The 25,342-nt window shown below is 43.5% G+C and overlaps 1 protein-coding gene across 2 annotated transcripts in view; it reads right to left on the reverse strand.

The window, feature by feature from the left end:
* The window catches only part of RIPOR2 (RHO family interacting cell polarization regulator 2), a 51,003-nt gene that overhangs the window by 9,195 nt on the left and 16,466 nt on the right, over positions 1–25,342 (reverse strand). The window contains exons 2-17 of one of the 2 annotated variants that reach the window (XM_088053708.1): positions 23,763–23,889; positions 22,462–22,617; positions 21,758–21,836; positions 21,518–21,541; positions 20,482–20,535; positions 17,521–17,670; positions 16,556–16,619; positions 12,604–12,647; positions 12,359–12,484; positions 10,796–10,944; positions 9,597–9,726; positions 8,913–9,059; positions 6,886–7,575; positions 4,069–4,253; positions 2,132–2,300; positions 578–713 (exon numbers count right to left, since the gene is read on the reverse strand). In XM_088053708.1, the coding sequence (XP_087909834.1) occupies positions 578–713; positions 2,132–2,300; positions 4,069–4,253; positions 6,886–7,575; positions 8,913–9,059; positions 9,597–9,726; positions 10,796–10,944; positions 12,359–12,484; positions 12,604–12,647; positions 16,556–16,619; positions 17,521–17,670; positions 20,482–20,535; positions 21,518–21,541; positions 21,758–21,836; positions 22,462–22,617; positions 23,763–23,889 (2,430 nt within the window). The remainder of the gene's footprint in view (positions 1–577; positions 714–2,131; positions 2,301–4,068; positions 4,254–6,885; positions 7,576–8,912; positions 9,060–9,596; positions 9,727–10,795; positions 10,945–12,358; positions 12,485–12,603; positions 12,648–16,555; positions 16,620–17,520; positions 17,671–20,481; positions 20,536–21,517; positions 21,542–21,757; positions 21,837–22,461; positions 22,618–23,762; positions 23,890–25,342) is intronic. The other variant, XM_088053710.1, reaches the window with a different exon arrangement.

The raw sequence follows: 25,342 nt of genomic DNA on the forward strand, positions 1-25,342 counted from the left end.
GCTTCAAGTAAGTCACTCCATTTTTGCCTCAATTTTCTGATATAGTAAATACACCTTATAGTATTTACCTCTCCTGCCAGAGTGTACATGAGGGTAACTATGTGTTTTATGTTCCAAGTATTAAAACAGATGCAAAAAGGAAAATAACTAAGAAGTTCTCCAGAGAGATGACTAAAATTGAAAATGTTCAAGAAGTTGTAGTATGCCTCTGATATTGTAATGCAAATCTTGCCTTTCCTCAGGAAAGAAAGGCAAGGAAGAATAACTTGAGTCCTCAGAGGTGGAAGTATCCCCATCCCATAACACCAATGACATCTGTCCATCTTCTGCACATCAAGCTGGGTAAGAAGTCCTTTCTCTTCTCACTTGCATATCTCTGGATAAAAGAGCTCAGGTCAGATGCAGGTGACACCTGCCTGGCTGTGGTGAGTGCTGCACCTCCCGGTGACCCTGAGCCAGCCTTTATTAGAGTGGCACCTCCTGCACTACTGGTGAGATCTGCATGGTGATTATTTCAGCAGACACACATGCCCAGGCAAATCTTTGTCAGAAGGAAAACCTCTAAGCTGTTTCTTACCATCAGTAAGAGAGGTGATGTTTCCCAAGTTCTCAGTGCTGATCTCCGCAATATTCTCCATCACAAGGATCTGCTGGGACAGCTTATCCAGGAGGTCTCTTGTCACAAATGGTGTTTTACTGGAGAACACAATTTGCTGGTGAAGACAAATGAGAAGAGACAAAAGGGAGTCATTGAACCAAAAAGAAACCCAGCCTCAGAAAAAAAAAAAAAATTCAGAAACACCTGAAGTGCAATGACAAATTCATTGCCTGGAACCACAGGACTTCCTTAACTTAAATTTCTTGTCTTTGGGATATTTTTTTGGTCCTAGTTGATATGCATCACTGCTTGTACGTTCAATATCTAAATCCAGATCCAGACACCTGAGTATTCATTTGCATAAGTAATTTCTGATTTACACACACCACAAAGCTAAAGAAACCCATCACCACAGGACTTAAAACCAGGCAAGAATATTAGTCTGACTTTCACACAACTTAGGCTGTAGACTTTCAGAACAACCTTGCATGGAGAACAACCCTGTTGCTCTTTCTTCACTTCATTTCAGCTTTGATCAATTACTTAGGTACCTTTATTAATTTTATTAATTAATTAATCCTTGCTAATACTCCCTACTGCTGCTATCTGCATTTCTTCAGCAGTCTATGTAAATAATGTTCATATCAAATCTGCTCTGTGTGTCAATGTGGTTCAAGTTCACCTCACTCAGCTGCATATTTACTGTGTACTCTTGTACTGAAACCAAAAAAAGTCCCTTTTTCTCATGGCTGTGAGTCAGCAGAGTTTCCAGCTCAGCACTAAGGGTGATGGAATCAGGCTCGCGCTCTATTGCTTCAATGATCCTTTGGGAAAATAAAGCTAATTATATCTAAGATGGAAGAGTAAAATGATTGTGAAGAGGAAGTTGCAGCATGTTTTGATTTTTCAGGAAAACCCTGATGACCTCACTTACTGATGTTTAAATTTGCATTTGCTGTGCACGGGCTCTGAAAAAAAAAACCCCACAGAAAAAAACCTCTAGTTGTGAGCTTGAACTGACAATTTTGATGTCCCAGGGGGGCTGTCTCCTGCTGCCTTCACTGTGCCTGTTGCAGACAGAATCTCTCTGCCTCATGTGCAAAAATTCATCCCTGCTCTTGAACGCTGCAGGCTCATCTGGGGCTCAGTTAAAAAGTGGAGACAGGGTTCCTGCTCTACCTCTGAAGACGTGGGCTGCTTTAACTGGGAACCCACTCCACTGAGGACCCCCCAGCAAAGCCAGCAGGAGTTTGTAACCCAGAGCAGGGGATGCCCCTGTCCCCCAGTGCCCTGCCCCTCAGCCCTCCTGGGCAGCTCCTGCCAAGTGCCCCATAATTCACACGTCAGGTCTGCTCTGAAAAGGGTCAGGATGGAAAGGATGGAGGCACTCGTAGCTGGGGTGAGGCTGTCTGTCCCAGCCCTGTGCTCCCACTGCCTCACAGGAGCAGTGCTGACCTTGCCAGCCTGCTTGTACCCATGCTGCAGGCAGGAATGATTTTAAAATAAATGCCCCAAACGAGGTGCGCCTGGTACCTGAATGAGCTGGGTGCAATACTGCAAGTGCTTAACTATGGTTATATCGAGGCTGTCGTTGCCTGTAGTCAGGGGCAGAGGGCTGCCAGCCACGCTGGTGCCCACACCCGTGTCCTCGGTGAGAGCTTCGCTCAGGTGGCCTCTGGCTTCTGGGTGCTCCGTCCTGTAACTGGGGAGGAGGGAGGGAGGAGGAGGTCAGTGCAGGGCCGGCAGCTGCCACAGCAGACACACACACACACCCACACCCACACTCGCACACAAGGTGATGAGCGAAGAGCACGGCAGAAGAGCTGAAAGCACACAGAAAGCCGGTGATGAGCACATCACATCACAAAGGAGCAGGGCTGCCCTGGCTGGGTACAGAAGGGATGTACCCATCTAGGGGACAGCCCTGACTGGCTTGCCTTGAGTGATGTGATGCCCTCAACAGCAAGCTTTGTTAACCCATGGTTACTGTCCCGCAGTGGTGACAGCTTTCTCCCATCTGTGATGAATCACCTGCCCAGTCGCTCTGGATTAAGCACCATGACAATTTGTACTTTCCCAAGCACTGAACTGCTAAGAACAGCTCTGTGCTTTCGGGGTCCTCCTACTGCCAAATTTAAGGGTCACTGCAGAAGGAAAGGAAAACCACTGCTGAAATAAAAGACACAATGTTTTCATATGTAGTTCTGGACACAATGTGTACAGCTTACTTCACCAATTGTTTCTGCAAGAGAGTAGAGCTAGTCTTACTGTGTTTCAAATCATTATTTCCAATATTGTCTTGCTGTACCAATGATCCTCCCTGTGTTTAAATGCAAAGCCTGAGGTCAGTCCCCATATGGCAAGTGTGTTTGGCTGCAAGTTCAGAAGTTTCAACACTTGCAATCTTTACACTGAGTCACACACTTGCACATCTAAAAATGGAAGCAGGAATCTGCACTGTCTGGGGATGAGCCAGAGGGGGGAAAGAGAAATTTTAATTTCTATTTTAACTGGTTGAGGCTCGATTCTTAAATCAGCACAGACCGGACTGAGGTCAGAGTGCAAGTTTAACAAGCAACACAATTTCCCAATTTATTTTTCCCACCAAGTCCTATTCTGGAATGAGGACAGGAGATGATGGGAACTGCATGGTTGTTGCTTGTTGCACACAAATTGCTTTAAGCAAGCTGTGAGTAGTATAGCTCCCTGGTTGGAAAGCACAGGCAGGGAGGGAACCGTGTTCCTTTCTTTTATTCCAGCTCTAGTGCCGCTTACGTGCCTGCTGGGCATCGTATCAGCTCAAAGGATGCAAACATGCTTTTAAGATCTAATGATTGAAGCACAGCATCTTAAAGTCACACAACAATGGCAGGCCACAGCACAACACCACAGTTGTTTTTCGTTTTTTTTTCTTTTTTTTTTTTTTTTTCTTTTTTTTTTCTCTCAGAAAGACTAAAAGTGATGAAAGAAGGGCAGGTAACACGCAGGGCCATGAACAGAGTACCAGTCATCACTCTTACATTCCAAAGGCAACCTACATCATGCTGCTTAAATCTGGCCCTGTGTTATTGTTACTGACAAGCTTAATCCACTGCAAAGACTCATTCGGCTAGAGAGAAAAGACAAAGGGAGGGGGGGAAAAACCACAGAGGAATTAGTAATTACATCCAAGGAAAGCCAGGTCCAAACCTATGTCAAGGAAGAGGCTCTGCCAGTATTGATGTCAGCTTAATTTAATTTACCCTTCTCCTTTGGAGGACAGATTGCATATATTTGAACAGGGGGAAAAAAATGGTCCTGGAAACTAAAGATTTTGTGTGCAGCAGCCATGGGGAGCCTTCTGACCCTAAAACTCATCAAGGATTAGTCAGTCTTCCTTGAATAAATTGTGCACCAGGATCCCCTGTTAGCGACAAAGAGCCAGGGTGTCAGTTTGGCGTAAGCACAGCTGGCAGGTACTACAAACTTACCTATTCTTCTCAATCTCAGTATCTGAAAATACCGAGTCTGCACCTCCTCCACCATTACAAACCTCCACACCACCACCATCCTCATCATCAAAGTCAGAGGTGTTCAGGAAATCAAAGCTTTCTAAAGCACTTTCAACTGTTAGACTTAAACTTGAGGACCTGCTTCGGCTTACTGCTGGCTTGCACTGCAAAGGCAGAACGAACCAATGAAAACCCCAGATATTAACTATTACAAGAAAGATAAGAAAAAAAAAAAAAAGATAAAGCTTAAAACTTCAAATTCTTCATTTTATTTTTAAAACTTCATTTTATTGGGTGTTTCATTTCAAGCCTTCATATTCATAGCATATACAATCAAAGCCTGAGAACTGGGAAAAGCCTTTCATTCCTCCTCCCCTCCTCATCCTACTCACTCTCTTCCCCAAAGGAAAACCCTTAGAGGCAAAATTCACTGTGTTTTATAGAAATGAGAAGTAGTTCTTGAATCCAAGTTTCGCAGCTCTTGGCATTTTCCAAAAGGAATGACGGGAATTAATGCAATGGAAGTTGAAAGGGGAAGGCACATTCCTTAATTGCTGTTCTAGCTACAGAAGCCAATTTATACATAACCAGTGGCACTACCTGATTTATTACAGATGTAACTCTAACAGACCTTAGCCAGGAATGAATTTGGTCCCATAGCTGCACATTTATTAATGGAATGAGAGGAGTTTTGTGGCTTTTGAAGGCAAATGGATTATCAAGGAAAAGCCAATAAGGCATCAGATTCCTAGGTGACAGCGAAAGGCAGTATTGTAACTCAGAAATTAACAGTGCTTGAGAGAGCGGGGAACCATCCCACCTCACTGCAGGGAAGAAACGCATAGGAAACCTTGCTGTAGCTGTAAGAAATATGAAAGTGTGAATCCCATATGGTAATTCATCCTCATGTACCCACAAAATTGCTTCCAGGGTCATCCTGAAGAATGAGATGTAACTTGAGAGATCATCTCCATTGGTTGGTGCAATGACTTCAACATCTTTCATGCAATGTGATTATTTGAACAGAAACAGACATGAGCCACTGGTGCCATTACACAAGCCAAATCCTCCAGTCCCAAGCAGCAGCCATGACTTTGTCTCAGCTCACAGAAAAACGCATTGGCCTCCAAGGAGTTCAGATTCAGCACCAGCTGCTCTAGAGCTGAAGGGAGTTCTGTTTTCAATTCCTTTGCACACAATACTAATGGTCAAACATTTGCACTTAGGATGTTTGAGTCCTTGAACTGCCTGTACAGTCATTAGCTGATCAAACACACTTCCCAATGCATCTGTGACAAGGCTGAGTGCTGTATCCTGCTTCTAGTGTGGCACCAATGGTTTTGACTTCCATTTCCTTCAGGGCTTGGTAGTGCAGCTTCTTCAAGCAAACACGAACAGCAATATGTGGACCATTTTCTCTGCTCATCTAATATGGCCAAGAGAGGTTTCTTCAGTCACAGCTGGATTCCAGCTCAACCTTTCTGCATGAGGAGCCCATGCAGCCCCCTTCTGTATGGTTGCTGGTGATGCTGCGTGTCAGTCTGTGAGCTGATCAATAGGTCACATCCAGACTTCAACAGATCTGGAAGTGGTGTCCGTCTCAAGTGTGCAGCAATCCTGTCTGCACGTCCATCCTCTCTGCCCCCATCCCATGTCTGACTTTTTGAAACTTCTGATCAAAGCAGCCGAAATTAACAGTCTCCATTGTCTCTCTGCCCTTTGGATAGCTGACCTGTTTGTACCAAGTTAGAAAATAATAGCAATGGTACATTTGCCTGCTCAAACCTCTCTAGGAATATGCAAGGAACAGGGGCTGCAGGCTGTGCAAAAAACCACTTAACTTGGGAAAGTACCATGCAGCTGTAAACACCAACGGAAATAAGGAGGTTAGCAAAGTTTCTTTGTGAAAAGATAATGCAGAAGAATAAATGCTTCCCTTCTTCCTCCTCAGCCATGTTTTTGAATGATGAGGCTTAAATGACTAGCAGACCAACTTGCATATGAATATGAAGCATTTGAAATGATTATTTCCCATATAATACTGTTTGCAGAGTAACATGTCATGAGTTGTTATTCATGGGGGAGACAAGTAACAGTGATCCACAGTAAACATATTAACAACACACATGCAAACCCCTTTTCTTCCCATTTTTAACATTTTTCTCTGCATCTTGATGTAATGACAGGATGTCTCTCACTATGAAAATGGGTGAGGGAAAAAGGAAAAGGCCACACCTAGGTGACGTGGGGACAGCAACCTTCAGTGATACTTGTGCTTCTAAATCTCTTTGGCAATTCAGAAAATTCAGCTTCTATGGCTACAAGGCCTGATCCTCAGCTAGTGTAGTTTTGCACAGCTCCACAGAGTTCAGGGGTAGTATGCTAAAGTATACCTGCTGAGGATGTGACTCATGGATTTCAAAGGCAGAAGTTTGGCTATATTTGATCTCCAGTATGCACAAGCAATGTGTTCACAAGTGGTGATTCACAGTGGTTCACAAAGCGTTCAGTAAAGGGTACAATTTAATTACCCTTCTGTCATGGTACTTTTTCTCTTTCCCGCAGGTTTTGATAAAAGATCTGCTGCTTGAGGACACATGGCTATGGTAAGCACATTGCTGACAAAAGTTTAAAAATGCAACATTGTGAAAAGATGCTCCAAGCAGGAGCAAAACTACTGCTACTAGGGAATTCTACTACTTTCCAGAAAGTCTACTTTGATGTTTGCGAGGCAGGCGAGGAGATTCCACCTGCTCAGATTTTCTTTAGGGTAGTATTTTCTGAAAATGTACTCACTTTTAGGATGTCATCTAGATGCATCACTTCTTGATCCAGGTCCTGAAACTCTTTATACTGCTCTTTATGTGGCTCAAGAACTAAGAGAAGCCCTTGTAAGGCTTCCTCAATGCTTCCATCAAGATAAGACTTATATCCTTCCGACTCCCCACTAATGGATCCCTCACACGGCAGCCTCTCTGGGGTCAGGGGTGTCTCTGCTGATGTAAGCCTTTTGACCAGCTGCTTCGTGATGTTGCCCTCATAGGTATCCAGCTCCACAGGCTTGAGTTCTGAACCTTCATCCGTGTCCTGCAGGAGAGACACCGGGACGCTCGTCTCTACAAAGACACGATTGCTCCCAGCATCGGAGATATTTTGGCAAACTTCAGGAGCTGCCCTTGGGGTGTTCTTGCTCTCAGCCACTGCTCCCTCTCCATGGGATGGCAGGTCCTTTGGCTCAGCAACAGAGTCTCTGCGGGAGTCGCTGCTGCTACAGTCTAGGCTTGAGCTCTGGGAGGACTCAAGGGCTTGGTGCTGGGTGGGGGTCGCAGTGATGTCAGGGCTGGAGCTGACATAAGCAGACGAGGACTCAGCTAAGTTGGCAGGGGGCACAGCGTCTTCGTAAGGCAGGTCACCAAAAGTGAAGGAGAGGGGCCGCTTCTCAGTGGCCACTGTCCCATTTTCAAAGACATCATCTGGCAAATTTGACTGAAAAGATAATACGGAGAAAATGTTTTTCATGCAGCATTGGAAAGAGAAAAAAATATACAGCATGTATCCAGGAAAGAAAAAGGCAAGGAAAAAGATTAAAGAAGCATTCAAGACTTGAGAGATGGAAAAAATATTTCAAATCAAACTTCTGCTTTCGTCTGGCACAGATCCTCAATTTCAGCATGAAATCTGCTGGAAAACCTGGGCTCAGCATTTCTCTGCTAAATAGAGAGCTCTAGGAAATGTTCTTCAGAAGAGAGACATGAATCCTGCTCACCCTATTATATTCTCTCAAGCAGCATTTCCAGTGGACTGCTCCAGTTCCTGTAGCATGGCTCTTTTATATGGGATTGTATGTAAGCCACCTTGTCTGCATATTCCTACTCATTACAGTTTTCTGTTCTACTTATTTTCTGACTTCTAAAGTAGCAATCTGTAAAATGTGATACAGTTTGCTCCAGGAGTTTCTCTGGTGTCATGGTGGTTAAATGGTGATAGTACTGTGCTATTTCTTTTTATCCCATGTCCTGCATGTGGCATGGATGTCTGTAACAATTGTTGAACATGAGTTATACCGGAGTCCTGTCCAACATAAGTTTCTGCTAAATGAGTCAGCAAAATTTGTGGTGTATTGAGCAGGACACTGATCACTTAAGAAGCAAAACCAGCCTATGCAGACTCCAGACTTATCAGGGTAGATACATACATATATATATGTTCAGCTCTGACTGATGTATGGGGAAGAATCACTACAGGAGTGCACAATCTGCCTACCTGACCTACAGACCTTGCTTTGTTATGTGGCCAGCTCACGGAAATGCATGGCACAGATGGAAGGCAACTACTATTTTGCTGACCATTTGTTGGAAAGAACTGTAGGCATTCACATGTTGTTAAGCTTAAGGTTTAAGCGCCCAAAACTTTTTTTTTAATTTATTAATAGCAGCTTTTTTTTTCCCTGAACATAATCACAGTTAAAGGTTTATTTCTTCTTTGCCTTGACATGGGTATGCTTTTAGCTTCTGAAAGTCATGTTACTAGGCAAATGTACAGCATCAATCGGTGTAGCAGGTGATTTTTAAGAACACTGTTGGCTTGTATTCCTGCTCTGCTCTCTGCCCACAGATGGTTGACTTCTGATCATTATCTCTGCAGAAATCAAGAGGAATTCTGATTTAATGTGAGCCGCATGGGCTCACAGTTACGTCCTGCCCTCTAATCAGTCAGCAAAATGAGTGAGTTACAACAGAGAGCAACACATGAAGCATGCGTGGGAATGGAAATGCCACACAGGAACTGAAAAAATCCTTCACCAAACGAAAACCAGGACTCACATATAGCTCTAGCCCTGCTTTTGGGCTTAGCCTGAGCGATGGCAGGTCACTAAAAGAGCGACTGCGACGAAGCTTGTCAAAGAAAGTGTCTTGAAGAGCATCTAAGATTGTCAACTTTGGCCTGTCTTGCAGGGGATGCAGCCATTTCTTCAACAGTTAAAGCAAAGAGGGTGTGAGGAAGGGCAAGTTAAATGAATGCTTTGTAGCAGAGTACTAAATTACAGCAATGGGATGCAGCAGTTGTAAAGTTAATCTCTGTACAGATGGCCTGATTAAGCATTCAGAATTCAATTCATGCAAAATGTAGGAACACCCTGTGAATATCTTCAGTACAGGGGAAAATTTTATCACAGGATCCTTAAAAATACTTGTGCTATAATAGTTGTTTAACAACTGTTGCAAAATGAAAACACATTTTTTAAAGATTATTCAAGTATCACAGCAGTCAGGCAGGAAGGATAGGTATGCATTAATTGGCCACATAGTTTCAAAGATGCCAGGATCATAGCCACCTTCTTTTAGGATTAGCAGCTAGGAATGTACTTGCTTTATAAGTATTTGTAAGGGTAACCTGCTGGAACCAGGGAAATAAAAGCTTAGACACGTAAAGCAATGAAATGTTTGCAGTGTTTGAACTGCTCTAAGGTTTTTCCTTACATAAACACGAAGCCAAACAGAGCTTACAAAAAATGAGTGGTCCTTGAAGGTTGGTGTTTCAGGAGTGCCTTGGCTGTACATGGACATTCTCCTCTGGAGAGCAGATACCTTGCTCACATTTCCTGTGGATGGGGTCAAGTCTTCAACATCAAAGGGGCTACAGATACACAAGCAAGAGGGGAGAAAATAAAAGGTTGTTAGGCTGAGCAAGAGGGACTTTCAGGTCCATAGAATGCATTTTTGAAAGGGTGGTTTATTAGCACATCAAAACCCAGAGGTAGCAAGTTTTTAAACTGAAGTGTTTAAAGAAAATGTTGTTAATTAGACAGCAGTCTCAGAAGTGTGGTTTTCGGTTCTGATAAAAGTGTTCCCTCAGAAATCATTTATGTAGTGTAGTCTGATGTTATTCTTCTCACATGGAAAGTATTCTTGGATTTGAGTTGCTAAGTGTCACACATACTAATGAGAAAGGTGCTCAAGTATTAATAGAGCTGTTGCATTATAAAGGAAACCTGGAGCTGTTTTTGCTGGCTTCATGTTTATTGCATTACAAGAAACAGCACACATGATTGCAAAAAGTTAAATGCATCAATGCTTCTTCAGAAATTACATTTACTTATTTCATAAAAATGCAGTGAGAATTGGGTTTGTATACAAAGGCTACCAGCTCACCTATGCTGACCAGTGTGAATAGAAAACACCACAAGATTTCCCATCACTTTTGTGGTGTATGAAGCCCTTAAAAGACAGCTTTTCAAGACGGGCCAGCTCCTGAACTTTGCTATGCTAGTGTAAATCCATAAATCCAGCACTGATTTTTACACTGATTTTTTAAAATATTAAATATATATATATATATATATATATATATGAACACTCAGTTATATCCTCTTTTTAAGCTTTGAAGTAAGCTTTAGGCAATTCTGAGACCTATCATCACTAAGCAGTTCCCATACCTTGCAATGTCAGTACTTGCCAAACCTAATTTAACAGCTGAAACTAGGCAAAACCCTCTTTATCACAGGAAAAGCAGGCAAACTGTGGCTGACCAGGAACTGCTTCTCATAGACCACACCTGGGCCACAGCTCCTTCACAATATTCCTTGGCAGGGAAAAATATGGCGAGAACGACTCACATGGATGAACCATTGTTCTTGGTTGAAGTTTTACAGCTGATTGATAGATTGATTGTTTGACTGACCGATTGACCAATGAGTTCTACTTACTACCAGGTGATCTCAAGGTTCAGCTTTACTGTGCCAAGGTCATTAATGTCTACTGCAACCACCTGAGGCCGAGCTGCAAACAGATCTTTTGTTTCACAGGTTACACTTCCCACAAGGATATGAGTAGCAAGCCCTTTAACTTCTGTGACCTGTAGGAGATAAGAACAGGATATTTAGGACCACACAAGGCATTGCAATCCTTAATGCCAAGATAATAGTTTTGATTGTCTGGCCTGGCCCCCTTGCTAAAAAGCTTCTAAAATATGACTGTCACATTACTTAAGGAAAAAAATCTAGGGTTTGGTGGTGGTTTTGTTAAGAAATGCATCGTTTTAATTATTAAATTAATCAATACATATGATCATGATTCCATGTCTTCTTTGTTTTTATAGGAGTCAGAAGAGAACAACCATACTGACTCAGACCAACAGGCTGTCTAGTCTTGTATCTGATCTTTTGCACTAATGATAACCAGAGCCAAGGGAAGAGTGAGAACAGGGAGGATATATGATATATATGTCAGCAGTTGACAAATTCCTAACTGGGAATTTCCTGATGTAATTTGTCTAATTAATAATTCCCAAGGGAGCTCTCTTCCAGGTATTTCTCTCGTGTAACTCTGAAGCCATGTTATTGTTTGCACCAAAGATGGCCTTTGGTGAGGACTTCCACAGATCTACTGTTGAGGAACCACCTCCGTATATGCTGTTACCGTAAGAGTAGAGCACAATTCATATTTAGAGATACATTTGCCCGGAAATTCAGAGTGACAGTTCTATATGCAGCTCCTACACACACCAGCCTTTGGCTGTTTGCTTGAAAGTCAGTTCTTGGGCCTTTCATGTGAAAGTGTTTGGACAGAATCCAAAAAGGGAAGAGAATATACACATTAACCTTAATAATACTGGGATTCTTGTGTACTATAAAAAGGGGTTCTCTCCTAACTTTCCACCTTAAACGTGTGTGTTAGATTGAGGAAAGTGACTCACCATGTGTCACAATTTGCCTTTTACTGAAAACCTACCGTCTCACGCATTTGGGATTATTTTGGTTGAGGGTTTTGTAATCACCTGTATTATTTCCATAAAGGCTTTGCCGTGTCTAAGTGGGCCATTTCCCCTAAGACTTTCAAGACATTCTTCAGTTTAAGCTACCTAACCAGGGATATCTGGAATGGTTTTTAGCAGCAATTTCTGCTAAATTCTGCTAAGGGGTCAGAGAATGGGTATCTCTAGGTTGGAGGCTTGTTGGAAAGAAAGCATATGGACTTCAGGCCAGGAGAAATATGTGCTAGGAGGCTGGGGGCAATGAAGAGATGGAACAGTGATAGAAAGACTCCAAGTTTGGGAAGAAAATCTCTCCCACAGCTCTCACAAACTGATTAGTCTCGTAGTATCTAAACTGGACAATACTGCAGCACCTTGGTAGGTGTGTCAGAAATACTAATTATGGCTCATTTCTAAAGAGTTTAATGATCTGCTTCTGTGTTTTTGCTGATGGTGCATGGGAAGGCAGGTTCTTGACTCCTGGCTTGCTTGCAGGCAAAGGAGTCAGCATGCATACCTTAATGGAGATCAGTCCAACAATGAGAGGGAGGAAAACCATTTCTTCTCCATCCCAGCTTTGCTTGCCATTCACTTCTATTTTGCCTTTCAGTTTCCATCGTTGGCGACCGTAACGCATGAAAATCTAAAAAACAAAAATCCTCTTATTTTCTTGAGAAAATTCATGATGTAAAAAGCAGCAGAAGTATGACTTCCTTTTGATTCTTTTGCTATTTAATAAACAATAAACTCATGCACACATACCTCATACTGATCTCCTGGGCAGAGCCGAGCAAAGCCAGCCAGACCTGAGAAGGAAAGACACAGAGTGGCTGTGGGAGGGCCTGGGCTGCCAAGCGTGGCTGGGCCCAGAAGTGGGGTGCAGTGGGGTCCCCAGGGCCACCACTGCCACACTTGGACAGAAGAGAGCAACACTCTCCTGCAGCCCCCCAGCTGCTGTTTATATACCCCTCTTACTGCTGCCTGTGCACCCTTCAAACCAAGACAGCCCACCATCCTAATTTTCTATTTTCCTCCTTATTTTGTATAAAATTCATTGGACTGCAGTTTCTTGCACATGAAAGATTTATACCTTCCAGCTTTTTTCCCTATGACAGCCTGAAGTTTCCTTTTATATAATAACTACAGAAAAAGGAGACACAGCTTCCTGACGTCACCTGGCTTCAGACACTCAGCTGAGAGCCCTTCCCATGCTGAGGTGTAGGCGAGCTGCTGATCCCCTGTAGTGCTGCTCAATGCTAACCCGACCCAGCTCCACACTTTAACACAGATTCCTTTTTAGTACGTCTTCAGAGAGACACAGAAAGCAACAGGGGCTCCTTCTGCTTGGCGTTTCCATAACATTATCATTCCCGTAACAGCTGAGTGTCTTTCAACAGTAAGTGCATCATGAAATATGACTGACATCTGTAATACCAGATTAATCCCATTTTTCCCCAGGGCAGGAGAAGCAGCACAGCAAAGCACTTGTGATCTCTGTGTGGTTTTGGGGTTTTTTAAGGTAGGACATAACAATGCTATTTTTATATCAGCACTGTGCGTATGAAGTGAAAGTTTCCTGAGGGATCACACTGAAATTCAAGGGGAATTACCACCCCTCTCCTGGCCTGCCTTTCCACAGGATTCAGCTGGTTGTTTTCCCCAGAGGGAGCTTCTCCTTTCTCCCACATCCCCTCAGTATGTAGCCATTGCACTTGTTTTGGTATAAAAACTTACCCAGTTTGCCTGTGTGAGCCTAAATCTATGCCTCTAGTGTTGCAGTGCCCAAAGAAACTGTCTTAGGCTACATAAAAAGCCTGTGTCAGAGAAAGGGATGCCACAATGGAACATACAGGGGTGTGTTAAAATCAAGGCAACTATGAGGAACTCTAGTGCTGGCAGCATTTGCAGGGATGCACTAGTCCTCTAGCTGTACTGTAGGAACAACTCAATCCCTGCATGCAGTCATGGACTGTCTCCATGATCTGTTTATCTGCCTCTTCCATTTCTTTGACCAGAAAATAGTTTTCTTTGCTCACCTTAGTGTTTAGCAGAACCAGAGAGGCCCTTGCAGAGAGCTCATATTACCAATTCGTTTCTAATTTATTTGCTGTTTATAAATAATTTAAGATTACTAGCACTCCATCATTGCTTCTCTCTCCTCAGGCATGCTTTTATAAGTGAATTTGATCTCTCCTGGGACACATCACCAAAAGCATATGAGGAAAATAAAAGGTCCTTTTTCTTTTGCCCAGTGGATGGGGTGGGTGGGCAAGGAAACTCCGGCTTAAAACTTCATATGGATGTCTAGATCTGTGAGCTGTGACTGGCCCAACCAGGCTGATCAAGTCTTTTCAGCATGATGAAGAGGTGGCTAAATGCTGACTTGACAATAGGGCATGAGTACTTTCACAGGAAACAAGTTTTTGGTGACTGGCTCTTGGGGACTAAAAAAATGGCAGGAACCAATGGCTCTATCATACAATTTCACACACCATGCCTTTGTAAAAGCACTGTGCCTTTAACGCAGACAGGACAGGAAATTACTTCTGGGGGGTCAGCATAAGTAATTAGGGGGAGGGCCATCCCATGGCTGTGGTAAGGAGGCAGGAAACGTGAAGCTCACACAGCACGTGTAGCTCCTCTGCTGGTGTGCAGGATGCTGAACTGTGGCTGCTGATGGTGGGCTCCGTGTCGCAGAGCCACCGGTGTGTCAGGCCAGTGTATTGCTCTCCTGTGAGTGAAACATCTGGGCTTTTCACCTCCTGCCATCCTGCCTCTTGAAACAGCTAGAAGGGCACTTCCCTGTACATCACAACAGGACACGCAGATTCCATACAGGAATTTCCACACTGGATTTCCCTGGTAAATTTCACCAACTGATTAATCCTGAACAGTTAGCTAAGCCTGCTGGCACATTTATTATCTTGATTTTGAAAAATTATTAGGCTTTTTCTTTTTCTATAAATACCAGTCATAAAAGCTCTGTGCAGCTCCCCTGACAGCATTGTGTAGGTTGGCTTGCTTTCAGTGTAAGTGACAGAGGGCACAAAATAAAAATAACTTGCACTGGAATGGCTAGGAACAGATAAGCTTTGGGGAGAGGAATGCTTTGATTTTAAATTAGATCCTAAAGTTAGCTGGATATGCTGTAGTATAACTTAAGGGGGAAACTTGCTGTGTGATCTGCAGGCTTTTGTGCCAGAGCTGTTGCAAGCCTTAGCAGTAGTGATGGCTGTATTATCCTACAGGATTCCTATTCCTAGGGAAAACTATCTAGATAGAAATCGCAGATGCCCTAATTAGAGAATATTTAATACGACATTTCTCTTTGCTGTTTTCTACTTTGGACTTCTTTACGTGATGCAAACTGCTCAGAAGCAGCTGCTGCTCGTGCTTTGTGCTCTGCTCCCACACGTGAGCGCAGTACCTGCCTTCTACAGAGCCCTTGAGCTCTGCCAGAGGATTTGGCATCCAAAAGAAAAGGGGTCAGGGCTCTTCAGCCAAGACATTTGTGACACTGTGACACCTTCTACAACACGTCCCGCTATCAGGAACTGTGCACTGCACTTACAGCAAGTAAAGCAATGCTCCAAGGGAGCTGGAAAATCCCTTTGTACACTGACTTTGTTTCATCCATGCTGTGGTTCTGCTGTGGGTTCCTGTACAGAAATATCTGGCTCAGTCTCTGTGTATTCCTCTAAAATCTGAGGGATGGAGCTAGGAGATCGCCAACATCTGCTGCAATTGTTTTCTCTAATATGAGAGTGCAGAGTAGCTATTTTAATTTAATCTAAGATTAATCTTAATCTTATGCAATGCAATCATAGGAAATGACTGTGACGAGGCAGGCAGAATCAAAACCTTCTATGAGATTTGTGAGCTCTCTAAACTCCACCAGCAATACTCTGGATGTTTTAAATGGCAAGATATCAAGTGAAGAATTAAGAGTTCATGAATATTTAGATGCTGACTTTGTTTTATAGAACTATTCTCATGCCAGTGACTGAAGATCCAAAAAAGATATCCCCTGCCAATCTCTTCTTTAGGACATTGGGTCTTAAAGGGACAACAGCATTAGCAATACCTGATGAACCATTGAGACTTCAAGCAAAACTGATTCCATTGTATTCAAACCCCATAAACTCCCCTGTCATAAAGGCAAGGAATAAAAAGGAAAGGTGAATGCCATCACAGACTTATCTAGGAAAACTATTCCTGGCTTTTTGTTTTTTTTAACATTTGGTCAAAAATAGTATTGGTCACAATTAGCAAAAGTAAGGGAGTCAGAAATAGCTGATGTCAAATTAAGAAGGTATTTTAAATTTCAAGTTCAGCTCCATGGAAATTCAGATAATTTCCTAGTCACCTTCTCAAAGAATTACTGAAATAGAGGCAAAAATTACAGCAGCCTTCGAAACTGAATTGCTTTGGCTGTTGGGAGGAGTCTTTGTGGGAGGTAATTAGTCTATAAAACAAAAAGCAGAATCTCAGGAAGTCTTTAAGCATTGTGTTCCTGTTTCTGTAATGCTTTCCAGTAGGCAGGGGTGTAAATTTGAGGTTTGAAGGCTCAGCAATGGGTGTGTGGGGGGTGGGACACCCCACCTGTCATAAATGCATGTTAAACACGCAGCATGTCTCAATGCTCCCACCAATGTGTGCAGCAACTGCTAGCTATGGTTTCTGAGAAAGAAGGGAAAGGTGAAAAGGCACTTACCTTTCATCTTGATACAAAACTCCCCCAATAGGTTTTCCAGCTCTGCTTCTATGGTACACATGTTCTGTGTTGGAAAAGAAAACAGTGAGGATTTTTTTGTTTAAAGGTCTGTTTGTAAGGATAGATTCTGTTAGGCAAATTAAAGACATTTTGCAATAAAACCAATCTCAGAGCCATCCTTCTTGTTTAGCTAGGTCTGGCCATAAAAAATGGCAGCTATGCCTGCTTTTTTTGACACTGCAATCCCGTGCTCCTCTGCTGCTGCGTGCTAATCCTCCTGATGGCAAAAGGAGGATTTGTCCTCGGAGTGTAACCTGCTCGCTGTTCCGGTCCTCTCCAGCCACAACCTGTGCCAACAGCAGCAGCTCTATGCCAAAGTGGCTTCCAGCATGATTGAATCTCTCAAGAAACATGGACTACACTAAGAAAGACTGTGAGAGACTGGGTATTTAGACCCTCTCCAGCTCTTCCTTCACATTTTGGAATATTGTCACAGCTTGTGTGCTGGGATGTTTGCAACACTATTAGACTGTTGTTCATCATCTACTGCCTGTTTAATAACATAGATTTTGATCACAGCAAATACAAAACATAGGATGCAGCATATGTCTGTAGGTGCATGGTTTCCAGTCAACCTGCCATCTCTAAATCTGCAGGCAGGAAGGAGCTATTTGGAGTTTAAGTAGTTTTGGGGCAGATTTTTACTTATGCTTTTGTGCTGAAGTTCCTAGGTATAACTCTGCTCTCACAGAATCTAAACTGTTATTTCAAGGAGCTCTTTGGGCCCATGTAACCTGTCTTTGTCAGTCATCAGGCATTCACCTGAAGAAAATCAAATACTAATTCTTCTTTGCTGAGTTTTCTTGTACTTCTTCTATCTGGATGAAACTCTCCCTGCAATTAGTGGCAAAGTTCCCTCGGCTTTAAACAGTGAGAGTGATAATAATGAACTGATTAGGATGCACCTCTGTGTACTCTTTGTAGCTCCTGTTGATTTCGGTCAAACTCTCTCGAGCTGCTTTGCTGGCAGGAGACATTGCAAAAGCTTGCTTCATTTTGCTGGCACCATCACAGAGGCGTCTTTGGATACAATAGGCTTCGTAAAGCTCATCCACCTAGTGGGGGGACAAGGAAAGAGTACTGAAAAAAACCCTGGAAAATCCAGCAAAATAAAATCAACACAGTGAAGTCATTTGCACTACAAGAAAACTCAGCCAAACCATTATATACAACGGAGAGGCTGGAAAATGAAGCTGTGATAGTGTTACAGTCTGTGGAAAAGAAACACAAGATAAAAGTAACTTCCGCTGTAAAAATCTCAATAGAGCAACAGTAAATGCCATCAATTCACCTGCTTGCCCTGCATGCCTCTAAGCATTGCTACTCATGTTCTCCCCGTCATAACACTGAGGCAGGAATGCAGCCAGCTTCTCAAACATCTCTCTGTGGAAGAGCTCTTTAAAAGGCAACTGCAATGCCCATGCTGCCAAATGCGGCTGGAAGTGGTAAATGGCACATTTTAACAGGATCAGCAGTGGCTTTGGCTCCCAAATATCAGCCATGTATCAAGGCTGTTGCAACATTTGACTAATAGGCAGTATTGGAAGCTGGGAGCGGTATTTTTGAACTCTTACCATCCATCCTCCAGAAACTGGGAGTCATATTATAAATCAGCACAAGTAAAGGACTTACAAACAGCTGATGTTAAAAAGGTACTTTGAACTTCCACCCCCCCAGACATTTACATCTAGTCATCTTCTTACGCTCCTTTGACATAACTTAGGGACCCAACATAGTAAGCGTTCTAGAAGTCTTGCAAAACATAGTCACACACTGTTTGAAGTCTCACCTGGATCTAGCTTCTGAGGGGCAATGGATTTACATGCCTTGTGCTTTGGTTTCCCTTTTCCCTCTAATCCCTGTACTGAACATATACATTTACTCCAGCTGAGTAATATATGTACACATACACAGCAGCTGTATATAATGTTTTATATTTTTATAAGCTAAATCTGTCAGATACAGAAGATGTGGGTTTTCTAACCTGACAATCAGGTTGAGAAGAAGGACAGGAATGGAAGAAGCTGTCTCTCCTTTCTGCTTCTAATGTCCCTCCTAAAACAGGGTATTTGGGTTTTACCTAAATTAACTCTTTCCATTGTTATGTCTCAAATCAAGAGGTCACTCTGTGTCCCACAGTGCTCCTGCTCAGGAATGGATTTTCACAGCAGAACTTCTCAGTATGTATTTCTCACATCCAGCACCTCAGCTTCATCAGTCTGTAACTGTGTGCTGCATTAGGGATGCACCTGATGTGACAATCCAGGCATGTTTCAAATCTAATTTTCCAAGCCTGCTTAATCTCTAACAAAAAGTGCTGTTGCTACTTTGGAACAGGACTTGTCTTTCTGATGACTTCAAAGCCTTGGGTCAGTTTTTACAAGGCTATCTTGGACAACTGGTGGCTGAAGCCTCTGACCTGAGGGCACCCTACCCAAAACAGGGAACGCTTTGCAAAATGAAAGGAGTTCAGCATAAGGTAATGAAGACACAACACAGGTAGCATTTTGCCATTTTGAAGTTACAAAAAAAGCTTTCTGCACTCATACTCCTGTCTCTCTTGCAAGCCAGCCGGCTAAAGACAGCTACTATAAATAGCTGTCACTTGGTATTTACTTCTGACATCGGAGTGGAGCCTTGGTCTGGGATTGATATCCTGCTCCTGCCCATGTGAGTGTGGCTAGGACATGCCCATGTGCTCCCCAAGTATGTTGGATCTGCTGTTGTGCACCCCATTTTCCTTGTTTTGCTTCCTTTACAGAGCAGTGGCAGGTAAAAGACAGAAGGCCTCTCTGTGTCCCTGATTAAATACTGCTGAAGAAATCCTCCTCTATCATTAGAAACAAAGATGCTTCTCCACCTGCCCAAGCCTGTGGGCTTTTAACGCCACACACTCAGTTCCTTTTGTCTCTGTTGCTGTGGGTTACAGAGAGTGAACTCATGTAGTTGGCAAGCCTGAGTAACACTGACCAGCGTTACCTCTTGCATTTGGTGCTTTTCACTCTTATTATAAACCCAGAAAGCATTAGCTCTGAGCAGGCTGAAGTGGGAAGGATTTGAATTGAAATGTTCTTCAAGTACTAATTTTTGCCATTCATGTTGCCAGCAAGAGAGTAGGTGGCTTGGGGAACAAAATCTCAGTCTATCGCCTTACGATTTATATTTTTATTTTCGTCTCCAAGAGTAAGAGAGGACTGAAATTAAAAGGTTTGGATAGGTTGTCATAATTAGAGGACTTGAAGCTGCGCAAATGCTTTTCAAATGACTCTCAAAAGACATTTCATCTGTCAAAAATAATTCATTCCTTTGTCAGGCTTAAAAAAGCAACTAATCACTAGCAGCTATGTTTATAAGTAAGAGAATAAATGCCATGGATTTTATCCAGCTCTAAAACGTATTAGTGTAAATCACAAGTACCTCCACTGATACTCTCACCGATACATTCAAGTGGATGTGGGCCCCAAACCACGCAGCAAAAGCATTAGCAGTGAAATCCAAGAATAAATCCAAACTAGCTGCTGTGTGTGCTAGAGATAACTGCTGAATTAAATTGCTTTCAGATGCAACTCTCTTTCCACCTACAGTTTCACAGTGAGCATGCTGTGAGATAGATTTTCCCCAGCAGGTCTCCAACACTATGTTCTCCCTGTACCTAAAAGCATGTGGGAGTGTCTTGGGGCACGGCTGGACTTTGGGGTCTATGTGGAAACCCTTTCTTTGGCTCCAACCACCAGCCTATCATGGGGAAAACAGCAAATCTGGGAGCGGCCTCCCCAGTGCAAAGGGGTAGCAGGAGGCCAAGGATTTGTTTCCTCAATAATATAGGAACAGATGCAGAAGAAAGGTGATAGGAGAGAGCTCATTACCTTGCTAATGTGGAACTCCAGCCTCCTCATGTATCTCTCAACCGCTTTGATTTGCTGAAAGAAAGGAAAAGGCAGAGGGTGAGGCACCTTTAAATAAATCAGTAAGACACTGCCACGCTAGCTCTGCTAGTCCCCATGGATCCAAGATATTCCTCATTAAAATGCACAGGATTTCCTTGACCATGAATCTGAAATCAGTTGTCCCAACCTACCACTGTTAAGCTGGTGCTGACAACAGAGCTCCTTCACTTATTTACCTAATGTATATTTTTAAATAAAAAAGAGTTTTTATTTTATGGGATTTCTCTAGGTTTTTCCAATTATTATTAAAAAAAAACAAAAACAAAGGAAGCAGAGATATTCCATAATCCCATATTAATATCAATCAGGTTTTGCATTTCAAGACCCACTGTCTTCCTTACAAAGCTGGTTTTGAGAATAAACCCAAGCTTGGCATTTTGACTGAAAAAAACCAGACTTGCTCAGGAAATGTTCTTGAAAGCTTTTCTTTCACCCAAACTCTCCTGCAGGGAAAACACATTTTCAATTTTTCTTCCTCAGAACTGGCAAGAGCAGGAATGAACTGGGGCTTGACCTAGATCCACCCACCCCAGCCCCTTGGTGCACCCCTATCAGCCCCTATCTGATTGGAGCTGGCTGAAAGAATTTGCACAAGGAAATGGATTTAATGTCTGTCAGCTGACAGAAGAAGGAAGTCTCTCTCCTCTGCTTCCTTCCTTCCTTGCCTGGCAGGGGTCTGTCTCTGTCTGTGCCCATCCCAGAGCCAGTTTGACCTTGCAGACCTCAGGAAAATGGTTGGTGGGGTAGGTTTGATTCCAGAGAGTGAGCACACTGTGTTTGATGCTGCATTAAAGGGCAATACCGGAGCCCCTGGGAAGAGGAGGGGAGCGGGACTTCTTCCTTTGAAAATGCAGGTGTTGGTGTGGCTAGCAGAGCCCTCTGAGAAAGGTTTCCATGTACACCATACAGATATTAATGCTTCCTTGCAAAGTGAGTGTTAAAGGGAGTACCATACCTTATCTAAATCATACAGGACTCCCTGCAACAGAGAACAAGAAACTGATTAATTTTGTAACACAACAGCACCATGAGAAAGTAGTGTTTGACACTCAACAGAAATCACAAACAAGACCACGGCTAGAAGGGAAGAAAAGCATCAGTGCAAATTCCCTGTACCCCACGCTCATCCCTTGACTGCTCCAGCACCTCAAGAGGGCCTCTGTGCACCTACAGGGTGAAAAAGCACGGCACGTACCAGGCGTGAGTTTCTTTTCATGTCTTTTAACTGAGTAGTCAGCTTATCCAGCTCTGTCTGGTGAACTTCCAGATACTCACTGCAAACACAAACCAGAGAACGATGCATGAGCTCTGCAGCACATACCAAGCTGGCTGATGACCATCCTAAAAGAAAATCTGTCTAACAAATGGCTTTCCTCACTGGATGTGTTTACAGACAAAAACTCATTTACGCTGATCTGTCCTAAAAGCAGCTCCCTGCTGCCTTTTTGGGAATAAATAGGAGCCCACTTATTTAAGTGTGTATAGGAGCTCGGTGTTCTCTTTACCTTGAACCAGTTTCAAGCAAGCTAATCTGCTGCTGAGTTTATGGGCTGGTGCCTTCCAGTCGCTGCCCCTGTATCTGGCTGATAAAAGCCCTGTTATCATCTGGGATGTTATCTGAAAGGCAATACAAGCCTTTGATAGGACTCTAAGAAACTCAGAGGGGAAAAAAATCTGATGTTGAAATCCCAGACTTTGGGAGCTTTTCTCAAAATGGAAATGGGATTCTGCCTCCTGTATTCCTGTTTCCTAAACAAGTATTTTAGATACCAAGTGTCACAGTCTAGATTTCAAGAGGTGTATGTTCATCTCTTATGAGGAAGGATCCCTGTTCTTGTTTCTCCAGGCTCTAAAAAGTCACAGAAAGCTTCAATCAACAAGCAGGATAAAAGCTCATACTTCAGGCCACTCTTCAGGGCTCGGTAGACCTCTTCCATCCTTTTAGGCTGGGGTTCTTTGGGAGTGGTGCTGTTCTTATGGCCCAAATTATGCATTTTCTTCACCTTTGCTTGGGGCTTCTTGAGCGCAGAGGAATTTTCAATAAAGGAGTTACACCTGCAAAATGAACATCAAAGAGGAAGAAATCCCTATAAATCATAGAAATCTCAAAGGAGTGTAGCTTGAAGAAATCTTATGATATTATCTCTGCTAGCAAAAATGAATCTGCTTCTGTGCCTGCCAGTTAAAGGACTGTATTTCTTTACAGGTTAAGAATTCAAGCAGTCTGGGATATGTGCTTCCCAAGACATAAAAGCTTGTCTGGAAATGCAAGGCTGAGTCTGAGGCTCATCAGACATTTCTGTCTTATACCATGCTTGTCGTAACTTATGTTTGAGCGCCCATGAGAGTCCTGAGCTACATCCAGCTGCAAAAAATCAAGGGGAGCCCAGATAATCTCAGGTGTAAAGCCTGCGGGTCCTAAGGAAGGTTGGGATTTGATTACGAGACGAGAACAGCATCACACCCCACTGGTCTTGAGTATGGAGTGTATGGCAAAGTGAGGACAGTTGTGCTGCATACAGGTGCCTCTTTGGGGACTTTGCTGGTGGGCAGGTCAGCATCTAACAACCATCACTGACTTGGGCTGACAATGGGAGGCAACCCTTTGCCTGCTCTTACTCCTCAATTGCCTAATGGGGGTCTGACACTGGGAGACTACACAAGTTAAAACCAATTATAAAGTAGCCTCTGTAGCATGCGGGACTGGATGGCTTGGGCATGCCTGACTCAAAGCCCTAAATCCTGTCTAGTTAAGAAGTGGTGCACGGAAAGGCTCAGCAGCCAAGCTGAGGGAAACAGCTTTGTTTTGAATTTGTAATGGTGCAGCAAGGAGAAAACTGTCTTTTAGGTAGCAGTAGTCTTAAACAGGAGGGGATGGCAAGGGAATCATGTGCAATGTTCCTGCACATTTCACATGTTCAAAAGACCACTGCCTAAGTTAAAATGATTCTCTGAAATTCTCTCACAGCTCTGAGGCATGTGAGGAAGCTCTGCATTAATAGGGGAGAGGCAAACAGGCAGAGGGTAACAGCTTAGTTATACAAACAATATATACAGACATTTTAGCCTAGGACACTTTATTTGTCAGAGTCAGAGAGAAAGATGTCCTCTATCACCTCCTTTCCCCTTTCATCCCCTAAAGCCCAGGATTCCTTTAAAGCCTGATTTTGAAATTCCCCTTAGAGAGCAAGGGCACTTGCCTGGACCGTCTTTCCTGAAGCCCACTGAAGCCAGCAAAGGACTGGCTTCTAATAATCCCATTAGGACCTCCTGGGGAAAATGAATGTGATCCTATTGACATGATTTCAGGGAGCCTTGGAGATATTCCTGAAAAACAAGAGAAAGCATGTCAGTGAGGATGGAGTTACAGTAAAAGGCAGGCAGGCAGGCCAGACAGCCTGATGTCAATCTGTGACATTAAGGGGTACCTGAACCCCATGAGGGGCTGCAAGCCAAGGCACAAATCTCTTTGCATTTCCAAATCATCCCCACTCAAAACCAAAACGGTCCTATTTTAACTTCTGACTTCCAGCCCAGGGTCTACTCAAAATGTACCAGAAACACAAAGAGGGTCTGGACGTGGGACTAGGAACAAGATACTTCAGTGTGATAATCCAAATGCCTTCCCTGGTTTCTGCCACGCCTGGCATGCTTCACCCCAGCCCCAGTGTCCCCATCTGTCCTGGGAATTCTTATGGGAGCGTGCAGAGCTCTTAGGAGGCGCTTGCTGTCACTGTGAACTGTGATTATGCACAATAATAATTTTAAAAAGGATTGATACATCACAAATGCCCTGCAGCTCCCCTTTGATTCTTGCTCCCATGGCTGTTCAGCCCAGGGGTTGCTGTGATGAGAGGGATGCCCTCCACCATGACTGAAGAGCAGTAAACAAGCTCCAGGCACTGTATGCTCTGGATTTCATGTGTCTGGGGGGGTCTCAGCAGGGAGGAAGCCCTTGCCCTCTGTGTGCTCATTTCCAGTGCCCAGCTTAGCATCTGCACTAAACTAGGATGACTTCAATCTATCCACAAATAAATAGCAGAGAAGTGCTTTGGTTCACAGCAGCTCTATCTGCTGTGCCACAAGGGAAAAGGGGGATGCCTTTATCTTCCTCTTCTCCTTAATCCACTGTTTTTCTTGTCTCTGCCCTTGGCAGACAATTAAATTGATTTTTCTGCTGGCTTGGTTTTGTGCTGCGCTGGCAAGAGGAATGGTCCCAGTGATCTTTGAGGAGCACCATGGCCAACACAGGCCAGGCAGCAGGGCAGGGAGCAGGAGGAAAACGGGGATGCTGGAAAAGAGGGAGCTGGTCAGCCAGTGCAGCCCCATCCTGCAGGACCCATCCTCTCACCACCTCCATCCTTCCTGGGATGTCAGTTCAACTGATGACACCACTGTGCTGTGAAATAGTCTGGGAAACTAGGCCAGCTTAAAAATAACCTGTCAGAAAATGAAAAAGAGGGATTTTAGCAGCTTTTTTCCATCTATTTTAAAAGCTGGACCCAGCCTGCCCCATGCCCCTAGCTCATTTCAGTCCAGTAGCTGGGCTGAGGGATGAGCTTGGTGATGAAGCAGGATGGTATGCCGGGGCTGGAGCTGCCTGCAGGCAGTGGAGCTCATGAAACTCTGACCTACAGGGCTGAGGGGGTAACAGCAAGTCTAAACTGCCCTTTCATCCCCACAGATCAGGAATGATTGCAAGTGCCCAAAAAAACAGCTATTTGTGAAAGCCGGAGATCTAGTGAGCCTTCACAACTGAACATATTTATTAACGATAAGG

This window comes from Pseudopodoces humilis, chromosome 1 (genome assembly GCF_049639895.1).
Source record: "Pseudopodoces humilis isolate 2021_Gansu_Grassland_sample_001 chromosome 1, ASM4963989v1, whole genome shotgun sequence".
Classification (NCBI taxonomy): Eukaryota; Metazoa; Chordata; class Aves; order Passeriformes; family Paridae; genus Pseudopodoces; species Pseudopodoces humilis.